General features: G+C 43.6%; 2 protein-coding genes across 2 annotated transcripts; both read left to right on the top strand.

Moving 5' to 3' along the window:
- Positions 1–193: 193 nt before the first annotated feature.
- LOC310811623 (ras-related protein Rab-25-like) lies at positions 194–2,686 on the top strand. The gene is made up of 5 exons (XM_083679846.1): positions 194–423; positions 1,157–1,352; positions 1,519–1,712; positions 1,906–1,986; positions 2,183–2,686. The coding sequence occupies exons 1-5, from the start codon at positions 390–392 to the stop codon at positions 2,299–2,301; spliced, it is 624 nt and encodes a 207-aa protein (XP_083535972.1). The 5' UTR covers positions 194–389; the 3' UTR covers positions 2,302–2,686.
- Positions 2,687–15,539: 12,853 nt separating this feature from the next.
- LOC310812600 (zinc finger protein 385D-like) lies at positions 15,540–19,539 on the top strand (the record flags this gene model as incomplete). The annotated part of the gene is made up of 6 exons (XM_083681224.1): positions 15,540–15,647; positions 15,987–16,146; positions 17,188–17,436; positions 17,757–17,938; positions 18,917–19,027; positions 19,297–19,539. The coding sequence occupies 6 exons, from the start codon at positions 15,540–15,542 to the stop codon at positions 19,537–19,539; spliced, it is 1,053 nt and encodes a 350-aa protein (XP_083537350.1).

The raw sequence follows: 19,539 nt of genomic DNA, 5'->3' as shown, positions 1-19,539 counted from the left end.
CTGTATACACTCAAGATCCACCTGTTAGGCAAGGTTCACAGGCATAGACTACCTGGATGGAGAGAAAGAGAGAGAGGGTGGAGTCTCCTCTTGTGATGACTGTACACGTTAGTGGTTCTACCTGTTCCACCTGCTCTCGCGTCCTTCCCCACCTCCCTCCTCCGCTCCTCATGTGCGTCAGCTGACCTGAGGGATCGGTCTGTCTGTATATCCACAGAGGAAGAAAGAGTTGATTTAGCCTAACCTGTTCTCTCTCTCTCTCTCTGTGTCTGCTCTGTCTCTCCACCCTGGAGTCTTGGGATAGAACAGTGTTAGCAATCTCTCTCTCTCTCTTTGCCTCCTGGGGTCTAATGCTGTGAACAGCCCCAGGGAACTGAACTCATTCTAGCATGGGAGACCAGGCATATAACTTTGTCTTCAAAGGTGAGTAATTTGTTTGTAAAACCCTGATTCTGTAAGTAAACTGCCCCCAGTCTCTGACTTGCATACACAGCGTTTGAACTTACAGGTGCAAAGGTCTGAATGTCAGTCTGATTTTACTGTAGGTGCTGTTCCTACTACCAGTTGTTACTGTGTTTTCAAGAAAACAATGTAGGGGAGGGAGACATGAAGACAATCAGACAGTAGTGTTTGGTGACTCCCTTGGCAGAGAACTCATTTTACCTTTGACCTGCGTTTCTATTTTGAATTTTGAATTTTCACCTCAGTCACCGTAAGCACAACTGAATACAAAGACATTTTACAAGGCGAACAGCAGTCTTTGATCAGGACTATAGCGGCTCTCTACTACTGTACTTATTCATTTCATACATTCCTAAGAAGTGTCATGTATGGGGTAGGAATGCGGAGGTGATGTCGACATGTGGGTGTTCCGTAGGATGTGTAAGGGATGTATACGTCAGAGAGGTGGTGAGAGAGCAGGCACTTATTCAGTGAGAAATGATGAATGACACTAATGGCACTAATCAGCAAGTGTTACAATTGATGATACTGAAGGACTGAAAATGTTTCTGTGCTGTTAAGATAATAACATATGTTTCTTTGATGATCATTAAATTAAGAGGTTTTCCTACCTCGGTTTAACCTATTGATCATGGCCTCTCTCTCTCTCTCTCTCTCTCATATACCCTAAAATGCGATATCTCTCATCCCCAAGTGGTTCTGATAGGGGAGTCTGGTGTAGGGAAGAGCAACCTGCTGTCGCGTTACACCAAAAACGAGTTTAACCATGACAGCCGTACCACCATCGGAGTTGAGTTCAGCACACGCACGGTCCAACTGGACACGTTCACCATCAAGGCCCAGATCTGGGACACGGCAGGGCTGGAGCGCTACAGAGCCATCACCTCAGCGTGGGTATTTACACAGACAGACAGACAGACAGACACACAGACACACACACAGACAGACAGACAGAGTTTCATGATCCACTTCAGAGTTCTGGCATGGTTCAGAAAAAAACCTCTTCTCTGCTTTACACAAGCCACCTTACTTTTTGTGGTCTTCTCATCTCTCCAGGTATTACAGGGGAGCAGTTGGGGCCCTTCTTGTGTACGATATCTCTAAGCACCTGACCTATGAGAGTGTGGAACGCTGGCTGAAGGAGTTGTATGACCATGCAGACCCCCACATTGTGGTCATGCTGGTGGCCAACAAGAGCGACCTGGAGGCCCTGAGGACGGTGCCTACAGAGGAGGCAAAAGACTTTGCAGGTGGCCACGCTTGCCCTACTTATTTACATTCATAAAATTTATGACACCATAGCCTTTGCGATAGACAGCTCCAAGACTGTTTGATTTCATTCATGAGAGGTTATTCCAAGCCATTGGGATTCTACAGACTATAATATCAATGTTAGTGAGTTTGAGTGTGTCCATTCAACAACGTCCTTGTTTCACAATGCAGACAAGAAGGGTATTCTGTTTATGGAGACGTCAGCTCTGAGTTCCACCAATGTTGAAGCTGCGTTCCAGGAAGTCCTCACAGGTTTGTAATATGCTCACAGTTATTCAAGGGAAAACATTTACTTCTAACAAAAAATAAAATAAAAATAAAAAATACCTGCAGCCAAGTGAATCATAGTTAGACCCTCTGTTATTGTACCGTGTGTTGTTCTCTACACATTATCTTTAATGTGATGTATCGACTGTATGACAGTGATTGCTCTTAATCATTTCCCCAGCGATCCACAAGAAGGTGGCCAGCAGAGAGGTGACCCGGGGGTCCATCAGTGCCGTGACCTTGTCCAACTCCATAGGGCCAACCAGCGAAGCCCAGGAAAAACGCAAGACCTGCTGCTAGAACATCTGACCCCTGCAGACCCCTTCAGACCCAATCTGACCGGTCTTCACACTCAGCCCCCCCCCCCCCCCCCGGTTTCTATTTTATTAAAGGAGGAAGATAGATTACATTATGTTTGTATTTCTATCATGTACATGTATATACTGGCAAATATAAATTAGAGGTTTTATGCTGACTAAAATGGGGATTGTGTTTTATCATGTGCATGTATTCATCTGTTAATGTTCTAATGTAGTGAATGATCACTATAAGGGGATCATGTTGACCATCACATGGAACTTCTATGGTGACCAGCGTAAAGAAGTGAGAGAGAGGAGTGAATAAGTCATTTGACTGTCTTTTTTTATATGTATTATTATTGATTATATTCTAACAGGCTTTGGAACATCAAGTGGTCAGTGTGGTTCTGTCTTGTTAGTAGGATAGAAGGATGTTTTCTCTACTATCATCCTGTAGGTGGCAGTGACGGGATTTGAAAGCACTGAAAGAAGGTGTGGACCCCATATGCTCTGTACTCTAAAAATAGTGTTCCTTCCTTCCTTTCCTTCCGTCCTTTCCTCGCTACATCATTTCCACTGCTCTATAGAAGCATTGGGCAGGTGAAAGCTAGCCTTCCAGTGGACATCCTGCATTTTTTTTCATCCCTCTCACTGGCCAACAGTGATTATCTCCATATCAGTAAAGCAGTTAGTATACTGTATATCTGCCTGCTGTAGTTTAAATCACCACAGGTTTCTACATAAGCGACAACTGACGACAAACAACTTGACTTTTCTTATACTTTTCTTATACTCTTATACTCTTTACGTCTGACATAATGCATTCAGTGTGTGTGTCTGTGTCTGTGTCTGTCATCTGGGGCTATGGTTTTAATTAGGCCTCATACAGCTTGGCTGGGGGACAATAAATCTACACTATTGGTGGTTAATGACATTCTTGACAGGGACTGCTCTATCTCTGTCGCACAGATGTGCACGGGGACCCCTTTCAGAGAGAGAGAGTGTGTGTGTGTGTGTGTGTGTGTGTGTGTGTGTGTGTGTGCGTGCGTGCGTTTTGTTATTTGCAATGAAATGACCACAGGTTTTATGAAGGTTCCTCTGAATTATTTCAATGTCCTGTGAATTATTATGTGTTTATGGAGAGAGTAAAAACATATGATTTAATAATCAAGGCAGACAAAGTCGAGGCTGTGCAGGTTGTGGACATTGGTCGTTAAATCCGTAAATCTCGGTTTGCGTCGGGTAAACGTTAAGGTTAAGTACACAAAGACCATGAAAAAAGATCGTGAGCACTCGGTTGGTGGAATGGGACGGGAAAACTCAGCGGCTGGCGTCGTGAGATTTGTTACTCCACTCCGTACGTGTTCCCCAAAATTCTAACCAGAATTGTTGGCCGCGTTTTGACCCCTCTCTTGCCTAGTTCTGGAGAGGTCGGAGTGTGTATAAAATAAGGATTTAGCACGGCCATGTGTTAGCCATTAACGCGCTCGCCACTTGACATGTGTTGCCCGTAAAACTGTGTCTAAAACTTGGGACTCGTAGGCCTACATGCTTAATGGTTGAGTGGCACTGCGCTGGGGCCGTATATCTCCCGTTTGAGTTCGGCGGTGAGAAGAACTTGTGATCCTTCGCGACCCCAGTGCTTTCCCCGACCCTAGCATCATGAAAATCTCTCTCTCTCTCTCTCTCTCTCTCTCTCTCTCTCTCTCTCTCTCTCTCTCTCTCTATCTCACACACACACACACACACACACAACCTATCTCGTTGAGTTTGGGTTCAGCCTTGAGGCAAACCAGTTTAACCCCTGAGGTTTGACAAGGTGATGGTGACAATGTACTTGTTCTGTTCAAGCACACATGTAATAAGCCTAACCAGCTGCTGTACACACTTATACTATGTGTTGTATATTGTGAAAATAGCAGATTCACAATCAAGTTTTCCCCCAAATAAATCAGCACAAAGCAGAAGAGACTGAGATTGATTTGCCTGCTGGGGACAATCTTATTAAGTTATTTTGCCTTCAAACTAAACTAACCGTAAATCAAGGTTTAAAAATGTTAAATTAAAAAAAAGAACTGATTATCCCAGGGCAATTTCATCCTAGCCTCCTACTTTTCATGGAGATCTTAACTAACTGGTTTTAGTTTGTTCTAATCAGACATATCAAACTACCTTAGACAAGGGCTAATCTTTCCCTCCCCTCACTCCACAGTACAACAACGTATGTCTTGTTTTGGCTATTTGCTCTGCATGTGTTTGCCCATGTGTGTGTGCTAGAGGCTGTCTCTATACATCTACCCTACAGACAGGAGAGAAAACAGACACACACTCGCGCACACACACAAACAAGTGTACTCACACCGACAGTTATCAACAGTGGGATAGAGACTTTGAAGAAAAGCAGGAGTGAATGGAAACCATCACATTTTCTTTCATCCCTTAAACGTTCTCAGACACTTCAACAGACTGACCCCACTCACACACCACCTGAGGCACAGGGGAGAGGATGCTGTGTGCTGTTAAAATCTAAGGATGGACAGAGATGGCTCTGTCTCTATATATCTGTCTGTGTATGCTTTTGACAGCAACATATTTTCCATCAAAGGTCAGCCCTCTGTGTCGTACAATGTAATGTACAATGTATACATTGTGTGTGTGTGTTTGTGTGTTAGTGTAAGCTAGGATGTTGCTAATGCACCTGCATTGCGGAACGTCCCTCCCAGGCAACAGAACATCCAGTACTGTATCCCGTGGGTGCGTGTGTGCACATGTGTACATTTTGGTGAACACAATGTAAATTTCTTCGACCAACATCAATACCGTATATAAACACATTAAACCCTAAAGGTATGCAGATCACCATGGTGATGTTGTTATGGCGACCAATCAGAGGAAAGGTGGGCTGACAGGTTGCTGGTGGGCTGAAAGGTTGCTGTTGCGTTTATATCATATTTGTGTATCATTGAGTTCTAGACTACAGCAACAAGATATGGAGTAAAACATGTAGCAATGCCTGTAAGTGACCACTTACAGTAGAGCATATTTTGAGAGCATTAAGTCTTTCAAAGCTTTTAGTTCAGCTATAATGTATTGCAGTGTAAGAGCAGCAGTGTGTTTGTGTGTGTGTGTTTGTGTAGGCCTATGTATGTGTGTGGATATGATTGAGAATTTGAGTGTATCTGTGTGTGCTAGCTGCATAACACTTCCCTAAAATCTCAGTAATTGACTTCTATAAAAGCTGACAAAATCCTAATAGTGCTGGCTATAGCTCTAGCTTTGACTTAAGGTCAAAACCCCTCTCTCCAAAATAGAGCCAATGAGAGCAACTTTGTCGTTCCACTTACCATACCATACCTCAGTTGCCATGGCAGCATGTGTTTGTTGCTGTGCGTATGTGATGCTAAATGCTGGCAGTTGTCCAGAGATCTTTAGATTATAACTCCACTGATAAACACAATCTAACAATAGTGTGAATGCGCTTTTAATGCCTCTGTACTTGAGGCCAGAGTTATCATTAACCTATGCTATCTTTAACTCAGAGCTGTGGTTGGCCCAAGGATGGGCTAGACACCACATTTCACACTAGTCTTTTAATTAAGGTTTTCTTACATCAGCTCTGCTCTGAAGTATAATGGCAAAGATAATCACCTCTGGTTAACACTGGTGACCCCCACCTTTCCGAAACAGACAAGATTAGCTCAAGGTAAAACCATCCATTCAACTGTTCCTCTAGGAGGGAAAAAATGGATAATACCACCAAGCCTTAAAGTGCTCTGTTCTCACAGGAACACAACGCTTCTGGCATCACAGTAAGTGACAAAGGAGAGTTAAATTGAGTTTATGAGCAGATATTTCCATCTGTGTATTTTATTCCTGTCTGCTCTCGTTCCACTGAGCTGGACAGAGAGAATGTTCTACTTAAATCAGGTCACTGGGAGTTACTCTGTATGTATGATGGTTGTAGTAGCAGGCAAAGGGGGCATTGTGCCACCCCAGTTGGATTCTGCCCCCTCAGTTCTCTTTCAGTCGACTCAGTTTGACCCCTCACTATGGGACACGCACTCAGGCTCATGCATAGCACACTCATTTATTCTTTCCTCTTGACTCGCTGACTGTCTTAAGTCTGTCTTACTGTGGTGTTTTAGTAACTAGCTGAGAACCCTAGGATTCTCCAGGGGTGTTAGTTTGTCTCTACTTGAACCCTGAGGTTTCAACTCGACAGTCATGGAAGGGCTCTCAAATTTGGTAAGCTGTATCTGCACAGCACCTCTCCCATTGGATTGCGGGGGCCATTGTTGAGGCTGTTTGTTGTTGTCTGGTTTGGGCGTCGTCGTGGGCCATGTTCAAGGGGTGTGGCTATGTGCTGCCGCCAGCTGGGCTTCAGCTGGGCTTCAGCTGGGCTTCTCCTCATACCTTTCAAAGGTTTTACAGCCTGGACATGACCACGCCCTCCATTGCGAACATTGTCCTGAGTGCTGGTTTGGAGAATGTGTGATGTAGATGGGGTACATCTTACAGGTTTCTGTTCGGGGGGGGGGGGGGGGGGGGTGTTGCAGGTTTCCATAGTGAGGGGTTGAACTGAGTCGACTGAAAGAGAACTAAAGGTTACTAATAACCCAGGTTCTCTGAAGGAGATGAGGGAGACCCCCTCACCTCATTGTCCACTAGGCGGGGCTACGTGATCAGCCTGTACATGCATTTCTTGCGGGTAGAACTTTACGCACAGGGACAGGGTGTGCATCAGGGAGCTTCAAAAGGTCTGTGGACTGAGCTCCGTTTTTATATCGCTATTACCTAATTATTGATGTAACCAGCAAAACAGTTCTCCATCAGTCATTACACACATATGTTACCGGAATATGGCTACATGTGCATGATAAAATGCCTTTATAACGGAAAATCAAAGAACATTTATGCTTTCCTCTCAAATTAAATGGTTTATGTTGTCTAAGCTTGTGGTGATTGGTTGCATACATGTTATAGAGCCTATACAAAATTATAGGGTCATTTGTTAAAACAAAAAAGTGTCCCCCTGCATACCACTGAGCATGTTCCGCTTCTGGCCCTGAATACTAGGGGCCTGGATGCACCAAGGTACACTGTGGTCTTTTTTTGTGAAAGTCTGTGTCGGTTTTCATGATGTTCCTGTATTTAACTCGGCCAGGTATTCCACAAGAAATTGATTATTTCCATTGCCAGGTAGATAAAGAAATTGATGCAAAGGATGTACAACACAGTAACAATAAATGCAGACAACATGCATTTGGCTTCAAGACAACAGGCCATTTAAATCTCAGTCATCCTGATGAATACCTCCCTGGTATGCTCTGATGAAGGTCTTGCCAATGAAAGCTTAGCCCAATGAATCAAAAATGTGCAATGATCCTCAGTGTGCGGAGACTTCCTTCAATGACATTGTTACTCTCCATCTCAGATTCCTCTAAGAATACCTCCTTGGTGTCATAGCGTGTAAGAAAACACCTGTTGTTCATCTCCCGAACACTGAAGGAGAAGGTTAGAGAGGAGGACAGGAAAGGTCAAGGGATACGTCTAAAAATACCAGCCCCTGGAGAAGTGGAGTGAGGATGTTAAACGATTTAAACACGCTCATAAACAGTGGCTCATCCAAAGCTAACAACACAGGCACACAGTGGAAGGAGTGAATCACACTGAGAAGGGATTTCTCCTTGTAAGTCCCTGAGAATGACCTCTCATGATAACCAATCTGGATTTCAAAGTGTGTGTGTGTGTGTGTGTGTGTGTGTGTGTGTGTGTGTGTGTGCGCGCGCGCGCGTGTGTGAGTGATAACTGAGCAAAATGCCATTTATTTTCCAGTGATCTTAACCCACTGCCCATGAATACATGTTAAAAACAGATAATTAAAATGTCGATGTAGATCCACTTACCTCACAGTTGCACAACACACAAATTCACATCATGCAAAGTGCGTAATTGCATCTTCTCAAGCCCTAAAGCTAGAGTCAAAGCATGAAAAAGAGTTGATTACTAGAACAATCTTATAGTCAATAGGTACCATCAAATTTCGAAAAAAACAATCTCCCACAAGCATCACAGGTCGAGAGAGAGAGAGAGAAATAAATAATATAACATTTGAAATGTTTGTGTCTGTAATGTTTACGGTTAATTTAGGATGATTGTTCATTTACATTAAATAATGTGTGTGTGTGTGTGGGGGGTGGGGGGGGGGGGGCGTTCAGAAGAGATGAAAGGAAGAGGAAATATCCTTGCAGATGCGTGAGTTTGTTGCACCTATCAGTATCATCATACCGCTGCGCTGCGCTGCGCTGCACACACTTCTCTCTGCCCGGGAATGAGACTTATTGGTCAGCGCTGAAGTTGATCGGAGTGGTAGTAGTCTATCGGGTTTCAGAAGGTCGAGATCAATGAAGACTAGCATGTTTTTTGGTAAGTTACAGTTGATTTATGTATGACAATAATTGTAAACGTTATTATCGTTAACCATTGCATTTGAATCTTTTGTAATTGCCGGATTAAACTGAATTGATGGATTTGCGTTGCGAGACGTGAGGATTTCGCTTAACCACAGTGGCAGTGTGGATCGCATGTTACCTAAGGACTTATTCAGCTCTGGTTGTGCATAATGTGAACTTTCTTTTCGGTGCGGCATACAGCCTAGTCAGTTAGTCATTCAGTCAGTTTATCACGACCCCTTTGGCGAACTCAATACATGCGTGGGCAAAATCAGTAGGCCGACTGAATATATGATTTTTGGTAGCATACAGTAAGTGTGTGCTTGCTAAAATCGCACAACAGTGAGGGTGTATACATAGCCAACTTCTCTTCTCTTCTCTTCACAAGGGTGAAAGTGCAATTATTTAATCTGCCTTTACAACTATTGTTTTTTATGTATTTGTTGATGTTATTCCATAAAAAGCACTTTTAGATGTTGCATGAAAGGTGCTTTAGAAACAAAGTATACTTTATTGTTGTTGTTATTAATAGTAGTAGTATTCATAATTGTGTATTTGAGTATATTTACCACAATTGTGTAGTGCATCCTACTATCTTTTATTGTAGCATATAATCTAGTTTAGTTATATTTGTATTATTATGTTGTGTGTAATGGCCAGCTGTTGATGCATGTGTGTACACTGGAGTGTTACACAAACTCAGATTAGATAGAGCTTTTCCGTACACTTAAAGAGATGCTACAGGATATATATTTTATTTTTTCCAGCCACTAGTTCTAAAATTAGCAATCACGAGCCAAAAAGGGGTCCCTGAAATAGACAGAAATATTGTAAAAAAAAAAAAAACCTGATTGGACAGGGGCACACCTCCCCACTCCCACGAGCAAAAGCTTATTTAGCAAAAGCTTTTGGGCTTAACCTGAGGACTGTGTGGTCTAATGAGATAAGAAATCGATTAACATTATATCATGAACCATACAGTGAATACTTAAGCCAAAATGTTATCCAAAGAATTAGATTACTCTTGTCTAGTCCACCTTCTCACAGTGATTCTGCCTCCAACTCTATTCTCTATAAATAACATTACAATGTTCTCTGTGTTCACAAATGTGACTGATCTGTTGTATCAATGAACCTGCCCACATTTACCATATATTTTTAGTTGTGGGGTCAGTGGCACTGGTTTCCGATAAAACAAAAGTGTGGCTTTTCAAATTCATAGCCTGGCTGTTTCTCAGCAGCAGGGAATATAATCCATACCTTTTTTCATAGGAGGTCTGTAGAATCACAGCCACACTCAGTATGCAAGATACAAGGGACAGCTCCCTGAGTTACGAGCACAGCTCCCCCAAATGAGACACAAGCTCCCTCAAAGGCATCAAAAAGTCTGTATGTTATTGACAACTTTAACCCTAAGATACCTGGATCCAATTTTCCTTGCATGAACATTAAGCAGTGATTAGGACTGCTCAAGGAGACCCCAAATAACACATTTCTGGAGAAAATAAAAATGTCAACACCCATATCAATAGTTGCCTGCATGTCTCTATGGCTTTTTGAATGCAGCAAATGTTTATAAATATAGGCAGTTAACTCTCATATATGTGTGATGAAAAAATCCAGACTCTGAATATAAGTTTTCATTCAGCTTTTGAGATACAAAAATATGACTTTACATAAAAGCGTATGAAAAGCATAAATGTGTGATTACAGTCCTTAACACCAAATGTTGCATATACGCAACAGAAGCACTTTAAGCACTTTAAGCACTTTTTTGAGACACTTAATTGAGAGGTTGGCTACATTGTTGCAAAGTTCTCCAATGCAGCTTATTGATACATTCTTTCAATATCTGCTGCATCTTTCCCTTCACTTTCCCTGCTGCATACAAACTGGACAGGCAAAAGTAGTCACCATTAGTGGTCACAGCTAGCTATATAGCTTGGAAAAAGAAGCTGCATTATTGCAGCATTTCTATCTGCGCATTTCTATTAAATGAAAGAAATGCACACACACACTGCACATAAACTACTCTAATCTACATGTTAAACTACCACCGTTGCCATTTGTGAGTGCATAATTAGCTCACCCAAACTAAGCTTCTATGCATGCATGCACACACCAAACACATTCACACACTCACACCCACAAACACGCGTATGGGTTAAGGTACTGTAATCAGCCCTAATGCTTGATCGGCTGGGTATGCGCCGGGCTCTGATTGTTATGATTATGCTGATCCTGAATCAAAGTGTAATCAGGCTCGGAGAAATGCAAAAACAAAACAAATCCTCCATAATCAGCAACTCACCCACACAAACAGCGCTAATCAGAGAACTCACTCACTAATGGCCTTATTGAATCTGTGTGTGTGTGTGTGTGTGTGTGTGTGTGTGTCTGTGTGTGTGTCTGTGTGTCTGTGTCTGTGTGTCTGTATGTTTGTGAATCTGAATGCTGTTGACATGTACAGTATCATCATTTATTCACACAGAACAGTGCTCAACTACATCCATAACTACTCCTCCTCCCTCTGCCTCAAAGGTAACATGTGTCACACCGCCTCCTTGGCCTCATTGGTCCGTCCCCCAATGCGCAGAGTCCAGCCCTCCCTGGAGCTGAAGCCCCTCCTCCCGTTTAGCCTGTTTCCTGGCTGCAATGAAGTGAGTAGTGTCAATCACCACCATCACCATTCTGTCAGTTGACGGTCAGAGGTAGCCAACTACATGTGTGCAGGAATCATTTTCATCAAATGTAAAACTGTTGTATTTGCATTACTTCCAGCAATATGAACAGTGTGTTGTTTATGGAATCATTAGTTCTCAGAGTCATATGTGACTCTCAATTACCTTCCATCATCACAAACGGTCCTATTACAGTGAACCATACATCCTTCAGATGGCCTTAGGGTGACTGGGCCATTGGCATTGTCAAAGGACAGTAGATATCTGCAGGGTGAGGCCTGACTATATTGGTTTGGACAACATTTCACCCTGCAGTCAGATGTAGTCAACCCCAGGTCAACCAGAGTCACTGAACAAACAGACTTTTGAAGTGTTGCGAAAAACATGGTCCATGGGTCATTGTCTTCCATAACAAGGTATTGTCTGCCCTTGCACACAATATCTCTTTACCTGTTGTTATATAATAGTATGTATTGTACTGCTATAATGAGCAGTAACATTTCCATATAACCTGAGGGGTCCCCAACTCTGTTGTTTTTACACCAAGCTTTCCTTAGAACTATGTGGTCTGGTCTCTGTTTCACCCATGGTTGAACCCTGGCTCAGGGCTCTCATGGGGGATGAAATGTCAGGGTGAAGGCTTTCCTCGCTAGGTTTGGTAATGATCAGTGCATCACAGGAATGTCTACTGTCTATGTTCAGTCTTAAAGGAGATAGAAAACATAACAGTGCAGATAGATACCATGTACTGTACTGTGGCTGTACTGTGGCTGTGGCTGTGGCTGTGTTGTGTTTATGCTTTTATTTTAATATGTACATACAAATTAACTTTTGAACTCAGCTTTCTTTGTCTTGGTCAAGCATACAGTATGAAAGACATCCACAACTCTGCTTCTCCCTGTAGGAAAGCTTTGTGTTTATCATCTAAATTGGGCCATTTTTTCAGTTTTCCATGGTCCTTGAAGAGATGGAACGAGAGGCTGAAAGCCACTCAACACACACACAATTGCTCTGAGTTCAACCTAACACCTACTTAGGAGGAAAATTAGCCAATTAAATTTTTTCCACTCAGTTTGCTACCATTCTTACCTTAGGTTAGCAGTTGCTACTGTGTGTGTGTGTGTGTGTGTGTGTGTGTGTGTGTGTGTGTGTGTGTGTGTGTGTGTGTGTGTGTGTGTGTGTGTGTGTTCTTCCTGTTGTGTGTGCACGCATGTGTGTGTTTCTCTAGCTGCGTCTCACCATGTAATCACTCCCTTTGTAACAGGGCCACTCTACCCCATTAAGGGAAGCTAAACAGAGTTTGGTCAGGGTCTCAATCCACTACCACTTATTCTCTACTTCTCTCTTCCTGCATCTCCTTCCCTCTCTCTCGACCCTATCCAGTCTTTTAAACTTTCTCTTACTCCCTCTCTTTTCCTCCACTTCTCTCTCTCTCCCTCCCCCCACCACCTCTCTCTGTGTCCATATGATGTGTTGATATGGTGATTGCGGTGCTAGGTTTTGCCAGAATGTTAATGTTAAGAGCTTGGTAGTGTAATGGGAATCCTCCCCCTCTCTGAAAACAGCACTGATGATGATTTGAACCTGTGGGTGTTTCTGTGCGTAAGTGCACACAGTTGAGCGTGACTCTGGCTAGTGTGTGTGTGTGTGTGTGTGTGTGTGTGTGTGTGTGTGTGTGTGTGTGTGTGTGTGTGTATCTAACTGTAAGCACACACAGCCCTCCAGCATTTATGTTTGTTTGGCGCCCACATGTGCGTTGTCATGGTTACTGAAAAGTGTGTGTCGTGAGCCAGGCAGTGCGTCTAATGGGGGATTGATTGTAGTTTGGTGTCTTGTTGTGCTTGGCATATTTATATTTGGGGTGTGTGCCTTGGTGTGTTTCTTTTGGGAACCAGAGATGGGGAGGCTGTAGTGTCCTAACCTTATGGGTCCCAATTGAACACTTGCATCAGGTAATAACCTTAAACGTTGAGTTATTACAATGTAATAAACGAATGTAATGCTGCTTAATGTGCTCCAGGTAAAACTCTGCCCACATTCAATTAACCATACACCATAACTCATACTAATGACCTTGAGCATCTCTGACTCATAGCGAATGGAGCCTTCCATCCCAAACAGAGCTGGCAGTCTGAGATCCAGTAACAGGACTTAGTATTTGACTTGATTTAAATTCTACCCTTTTGTTCACTGCAAACTCTCTCATTCTCTCATGGATCTTTCAGAAGAAAGAGGCTTCAATGGGAGATTGGGAGATCGTGGGAGGGATAGAGAGACTGAGAGGTTTGGAAGAGAGAAAAGAGGGATAGAGACAGAAGAAAGGCAAACAAAGTGAGAGACTGGCGTTGTAGAGGAGAGAGAACAAGAGAGAGAGAGGCGAAGGGGGGGAGGGGGGGAGGGAGATGGACTGAGGATGTAGTTGTGACCAAGCTCAGCTCAATGAGGAGAGACAATGTGGGAGAGAGAGAAAGAGAGAGAGAGAGAGAGATACTTTGCCACAGGTGGTAGTCCATCTCAGTGAGAGGAGACAGTGATGGATAAGGAGCTCCTTGGGGAGGTCTGAAGGTGACTTTGATCAGACAAAGACAAAGAGGACAAAGAGAGGGGAGCGCCTGGGATGGAGGGAGGGAAAGAGGTATGGAGAGAGTTTAGGGGGGAGCAGATGGGGAGGGAGAGGTGTGGAATGTGTGCAGTGCGGGGTCAGTGGGAGATATAAGGGCCTGGGGGCTGGAGGAGGGAGGGGTGTGTGTGTGGGGGGGTTATTTGGAGGACAGAGTTTCTCAAGTTCAGAAGCAGAAGAGACATGTACAGAGGCATGACGAGGTCAATATGCTAAATCATGTAGGTCACACTCACACAATCTTGTTCTTGGGGTTGGTAAATTTTTCAGATTCCACAGGATTCTATGGAATTGTTGAACAATGTGTGTCACTGTGCTCCTAGACTTACAGGACGCCTTAAAACTGGACACTCTGGTACCTGTAGGTAGATCCATCACTATGTTTTTAGTGATGGATCCCTTTAGGGAGGTATATACGTGTATTCATATTGTATTGTTTATTTGTTTCATTTTATTCATTTGTACTTTGATCTATGTAAATCAGGGCCCTGCTGTAAAGGAGACTCTGGTCTCAGTCAGATTTCACCTGATTATATAAAGTTTAAATTAAAATAATAATAATAAAAAAAACTACTCATACTCAAACTTGCAAACATCAGCAAAAACAGCATTATCAGGTCATCTGTATCACCACAACACAGTAATCCTCGCTATACTAGCAACAATGGAAAACTTTGAACAATAAGGAAAAGTTCTATATAAACCAGCTCCCTCCTCCAGGCACACATACACACACAGGTCTTTGCTGCTTGCTGTCGTCTCCCCGTACCCCCCCAGCCAAACGTCCTTGTTGACTGAGCCCAGAAGTTACCGCCTCTCTGATTAACAGGGTTTATTTTACATTTTACAGCTCGTTCCATTCCACCTCAGGTATTAGTTGTTTGGCTTCAGAAAGCCAAGGCGGGTTTTATTGGAGTGTGTGAGCTCGTTAAAACCCCCAGCAGGTAAGGACCAGGACCACACAGCGCACTGCAGTGAGATAATGATACAGGCTACGGCACACATCAACGGGCAGTTTTACCACCCATTTCTATGCGGTCGTAAAGAGACTCATTCGGGCAACAACTGGAGGTGAGAGGTCCACCTTTCTATCTTCACCCAGTTGCATTTTATGGTCAAGTTACAGTACAACACATTAACCTGACCGGAGGAAGACATTCAGACAAATTCTGTAAAACTTAATTTAACAAGAAGGTCCTATTTAGAACACAACAGCCTCTTTTTACAAGCGTGATCAGGGTACCAAGAATGTTCTCTCTTGGGACGTTACTGACAAAAAACAACACCTAAATGTATCACTATTCACGTCTAAAGACCGGCTGTGTGAACCATATCACGGTGCCTTCTGGGAAGGTTTTTCACAGATGACGACTTGCACAGCCCAGCCTGTCTAGGGTCGACGACAGGGCTGTTGGGGGACCTCCATCTCAACCTTGACCTCTCTCAACCCTAACCTCAGCTCCAGCCATACCTCTTGTTGTTGCAGATGGATCACGTTCACAAAGCCCTGGTTAGTCCAAGTTTTGGGATAGCCTCGCCCCTGAAGATGAGGCCGAGCTCCTGTGGGGCGTGTCGACTGAGGTTCAACTCAGAGGTGGGCAGAGTTGAGCTGAGACTCTAGACGTTCTCACCGTCATGTTCTATTCCTCGTTCTCAGACGCTGCATGTACACCTAACAGGATGTGGTTGGTGGAAAAAAGTCACAGACTAAGCAGTCGAAACTCTTTTCAAGGGGTCTTAAAATTTAGAAATATTGCACTCTTGTCTTCTCTTAATCTTGGGTTGTAGTGTTGACCCTGTGGTTCCTTAGGTATTGGGGGTTTTAGGTTTGTGTGTGGCACTGCCCTATTCTGCCACCAGATATTAAAGTCCATGGTATCTCTGGTAGTTTACTTGGTCTCACTCTGTGGCTCTGGTTCTGTTCTGTCCATAGATTCAGGCCTCGTCCCATTACAGGGGTACCAAACACGCCACGAGGCTCAAAGCTCCAGATGCTCCGGACTGCAAGACCAGCGCCACTGACACCGCTGCCAAGGAAACAAGCGCCTCCCCACCCTGCCCTCAGCCACCAATCTCAAACTCAGGTTCAACAGGTTTATGTATGCTTCACTGTGTGTGCGTGTGCGTGTGCGTGTGCACGCGCGTGCTTGTGTGTGTGTGCGCATGATATTAAACACATAAAGGGACTATGGATCTTTGATCACCTTTTCGAACAGACCCGGTTCTCTGTCACAGCTTTAACTCTTTCATGTGTGATGATGTCTTTGGCTGTCAGTATTACATAGGAGAGCTGAAATGTTTTACATTCTATTCATAGCTGTGATTGTGTGCTTGGTAGTTTGTGTCTGCAGATCAGTAGATCGGTAGATCTACATGTGGTGGAGTTGTATGCGTTTGTGTATATCTGTGTTTTTGTTTGATTATGTGGTACATTTGAATAGAGAGTTTCATTCTGTGGCAGAGGCTGAAAGAGAGTTTGAGGCTGTGATATCAAGAGTGAAGACTTTACTGCGGTATTTGGGGCAGCAGGGAAGCTTTGTGAAGATTATTTTGGCAAACAGTTTTATTGCCATTTTAGAGAGACAATCAATAATAACAAACAAACAAATGCTCTCAGCCATAATCATCATTATTAACGTGTGAATCCCTAAACCAGGCTCTCCCTCCAGGGATAGCCCTCCAAGCCAGTCTCACTGCTGATAATGGGCCTTAATCTCAATCCAAAGCCTTTAATTTAACCACTCCGTAAAAGGGAATTAGTTCCCAGAGGAAATCTTTGATTATTACCAAGTTGAGAGAGGCAGATTCATCTCTTAAATACACTCACTGGTGTACTTATTTGAGCAATATGGAAAAGAGGATAGTTGCAATGGGAACCAGCATACAGACTCCATTAGAGTTTGCTGCAAAAGATGGGAGAAAACATTTGCAACTTCAACTTCACAGCCACATGATCCAATCTTTCTCCATTCACTCACACTCACACAGACAACACAAATGCTCCAATTCAGTGTTATTCTATGAATATAAAGGCTAACCTTGTGTATCCAGTACATAAAACATCCAAAAGGCCAAGGCAATGATCTCACCAGAATGTTCTATTCTATTCCACCATATTCTATTCTCCTGTGTAGACGGCACAGCAGGAGCTGTATTGCCTCCATCTTCAGCCTCTAGGGCAGCACTGTTGAGCTGCAGCCCAGCCATATCCATGGAGATAACCTCTGACCCCCCTCTGTCGCCCTGCCCCTGCACAGAGAAGGTGGGAGAGGTGGAGGAAGAGGAGGCGGAGACAGAGGAGGAGAAGGCTAAGCGACTTCTCTACTGCTCCCTTTGCAAGGTGGCCGTCAACTCTGCCTCCCAGTTGCAGGCTCACAACAGCGGTGAGACGCATTACCAGCCTGTGATGCCTGCATTATATTCGTGTTTTTGTGTTTGTATATGTGTCATTGTTACATTGCACCAACTATGTATCTCTCATTTGCATAATCCATGTATTAACTTCCAATAGTTGATCTGAAAGGAGAAGGGAGAAGTGTCAATACTAATGGGACCCTGAAGCCATGTTTATTTCTTCTGTCACCATTCGTTACCACACACCATTTTTTCATTCACAGCCATTTCTTCTATTCTAGCTATTTCTGCAGCTTTATTGGTACCTCTACTTCTAGTTTCTGAGCCATCTGACCTCTGACCCTATCAGGCACCAAGCATAAGACGATGCTGGAGGCCAGGAGTGGAGAAGGAGCCATCAAGTCCTTCCCCAGGTCAGGGGTCAAAGCCAAGCGGGCCATTCCTGCTGTGGCGTCAACGGGGCTCCAGAACAAAACATTCCACTGTGAGATCTGTGACGTGCATGTCAACTCTGAGACACAGCTTAAACAGGTGAGTTATACATGCTGCCAACTAGTCCAGTAGATAAGCTAAAGGAAAAACAACATATTGAAAGTGAGCATGAAAACTGGCACACATGCATACTTTTCTGCACTGAACAAAGCCTGATATTGTGCTAACTTAGGCTGACCTAAGTAGCGCCACCTAAAGGTCAATGACAACATCTTAGAACTTAAGATGCTATCAAGAAGCTGCATTTGTTCAAATTTTGTCAGGTCACCTTGAACTTTTTAAAGTTGATTTGGATTGTCTAGCTTAAAAGATGAAAGAACAGTAGCATTTTAAAGTTCACCATTGAAAACCAATGAGCATTTGAAACCCATGTTAAATCATACAACATTAAATACTTATAGCATAAAAAGTACAAATGTCAGTAAACACAGGTGAGATACACCTATGTTATACACACTTCAGTTATTGTTATCACAATGTCACAATTTAGGACCAAGCATATTAAGATTGGTCCCAAAGATTCCCATTGTTCCCAAAGTGTAACCCCCACAAAGCGTGCCAGGTGAGGTAAATCAAGCATGCCGTAAAACAGGTGTTTTTCAGCCTATCGGGTAAGATGGTGCTGATTGGATCTCTATCAGTGACTAGTTTGATGGCAGGTGCTCATGAATATTCAGCAGTTCATCAGCCATTTTAGGCCTGATTGGCAATAGTTATCTGTGTTTGTCTGTCTGTCAAAAATTACTTTCCAAATCAGCCCTCTCATCAATATTCAATGGCTTAAGAAGCCCTGAAAATCTGCATCCAAGAAGATGAGTGGAAATAAAAAGGAACTTTGATTAGGTTTAGTGTTTCCTTTCATTTCCTGCTGTGCACTGAATATCTCTGAATGTCTCTCTGTCTGTCTGGCTGTCTCTCTCTCTCTCTCTCTCTCTCTCTCTCTCTCTCTCTCTCTCTCTCTCTCTCTCTCTCTCTCTTTCTCTCGCTCTCTCTCTCGCTCTCTCTCTCTCTCTGCAGCACATCAGCAGTAGGAGACATAAAGACAGAGCAGCAGGTAAACCAGCCAAGCCCAAATTCAGCCCCCCATTCAGCCTCGGGACGACCCAGCGCAACCAGACTCTACAGGCAGTGAGTACCACAGAACTTGTGGATGAACTTTGATTTTGTTAAGGTGTTTACGTGATTTGTGTATTATGTTTATTTTTTGTCTGATTGTGAGGTGGCTGTGATATAGAAGTAGACAGGTTGTGGTTGTGTTACAGTATTAGTGGTCAAAGGGGCATGGTTAAAACAAAGTGGAATGATCAAACCAATGACATTTCCAATTCTTCCCATATTCAAATGACTAGGATTTAGATCATCAGAATTTGTGTTTGGTCTCTGTGTGTGGTCTCCAGGTTCAGATTGCTCTGAGGAAGGAGCAGCCCCTGGGGAAGCCTCTAGCCTCCTGTCTCCTACAGCACCATCTCTCTGTCACTACCGCCGCTGCCATGGCAAACCTGTCCCCATTCCACCTGCGCCACACCTCTACTCCTAACCACACCCTATTTCCACCTCAACCCCTCCCCCAGGCCTTGCTGCACCCCGCCCCCGGACCTCTCCGCATGACACACACGTCAGTACTGTTTTCCCCCTACTGA

This window comes from Argentina silus (assembly GCF_951799395.1).
Source record: "Argentina silus genome assembly, chromosome: 11".
NCBI lineage: Eukaryota > Metazoa > Chordata > Actinopteri > Argentiniformes > Argentinidae > Argentina > Argentina silus.
This window is presented reverse-complemented; position numbering and strand designations above follow the sequence as displayed.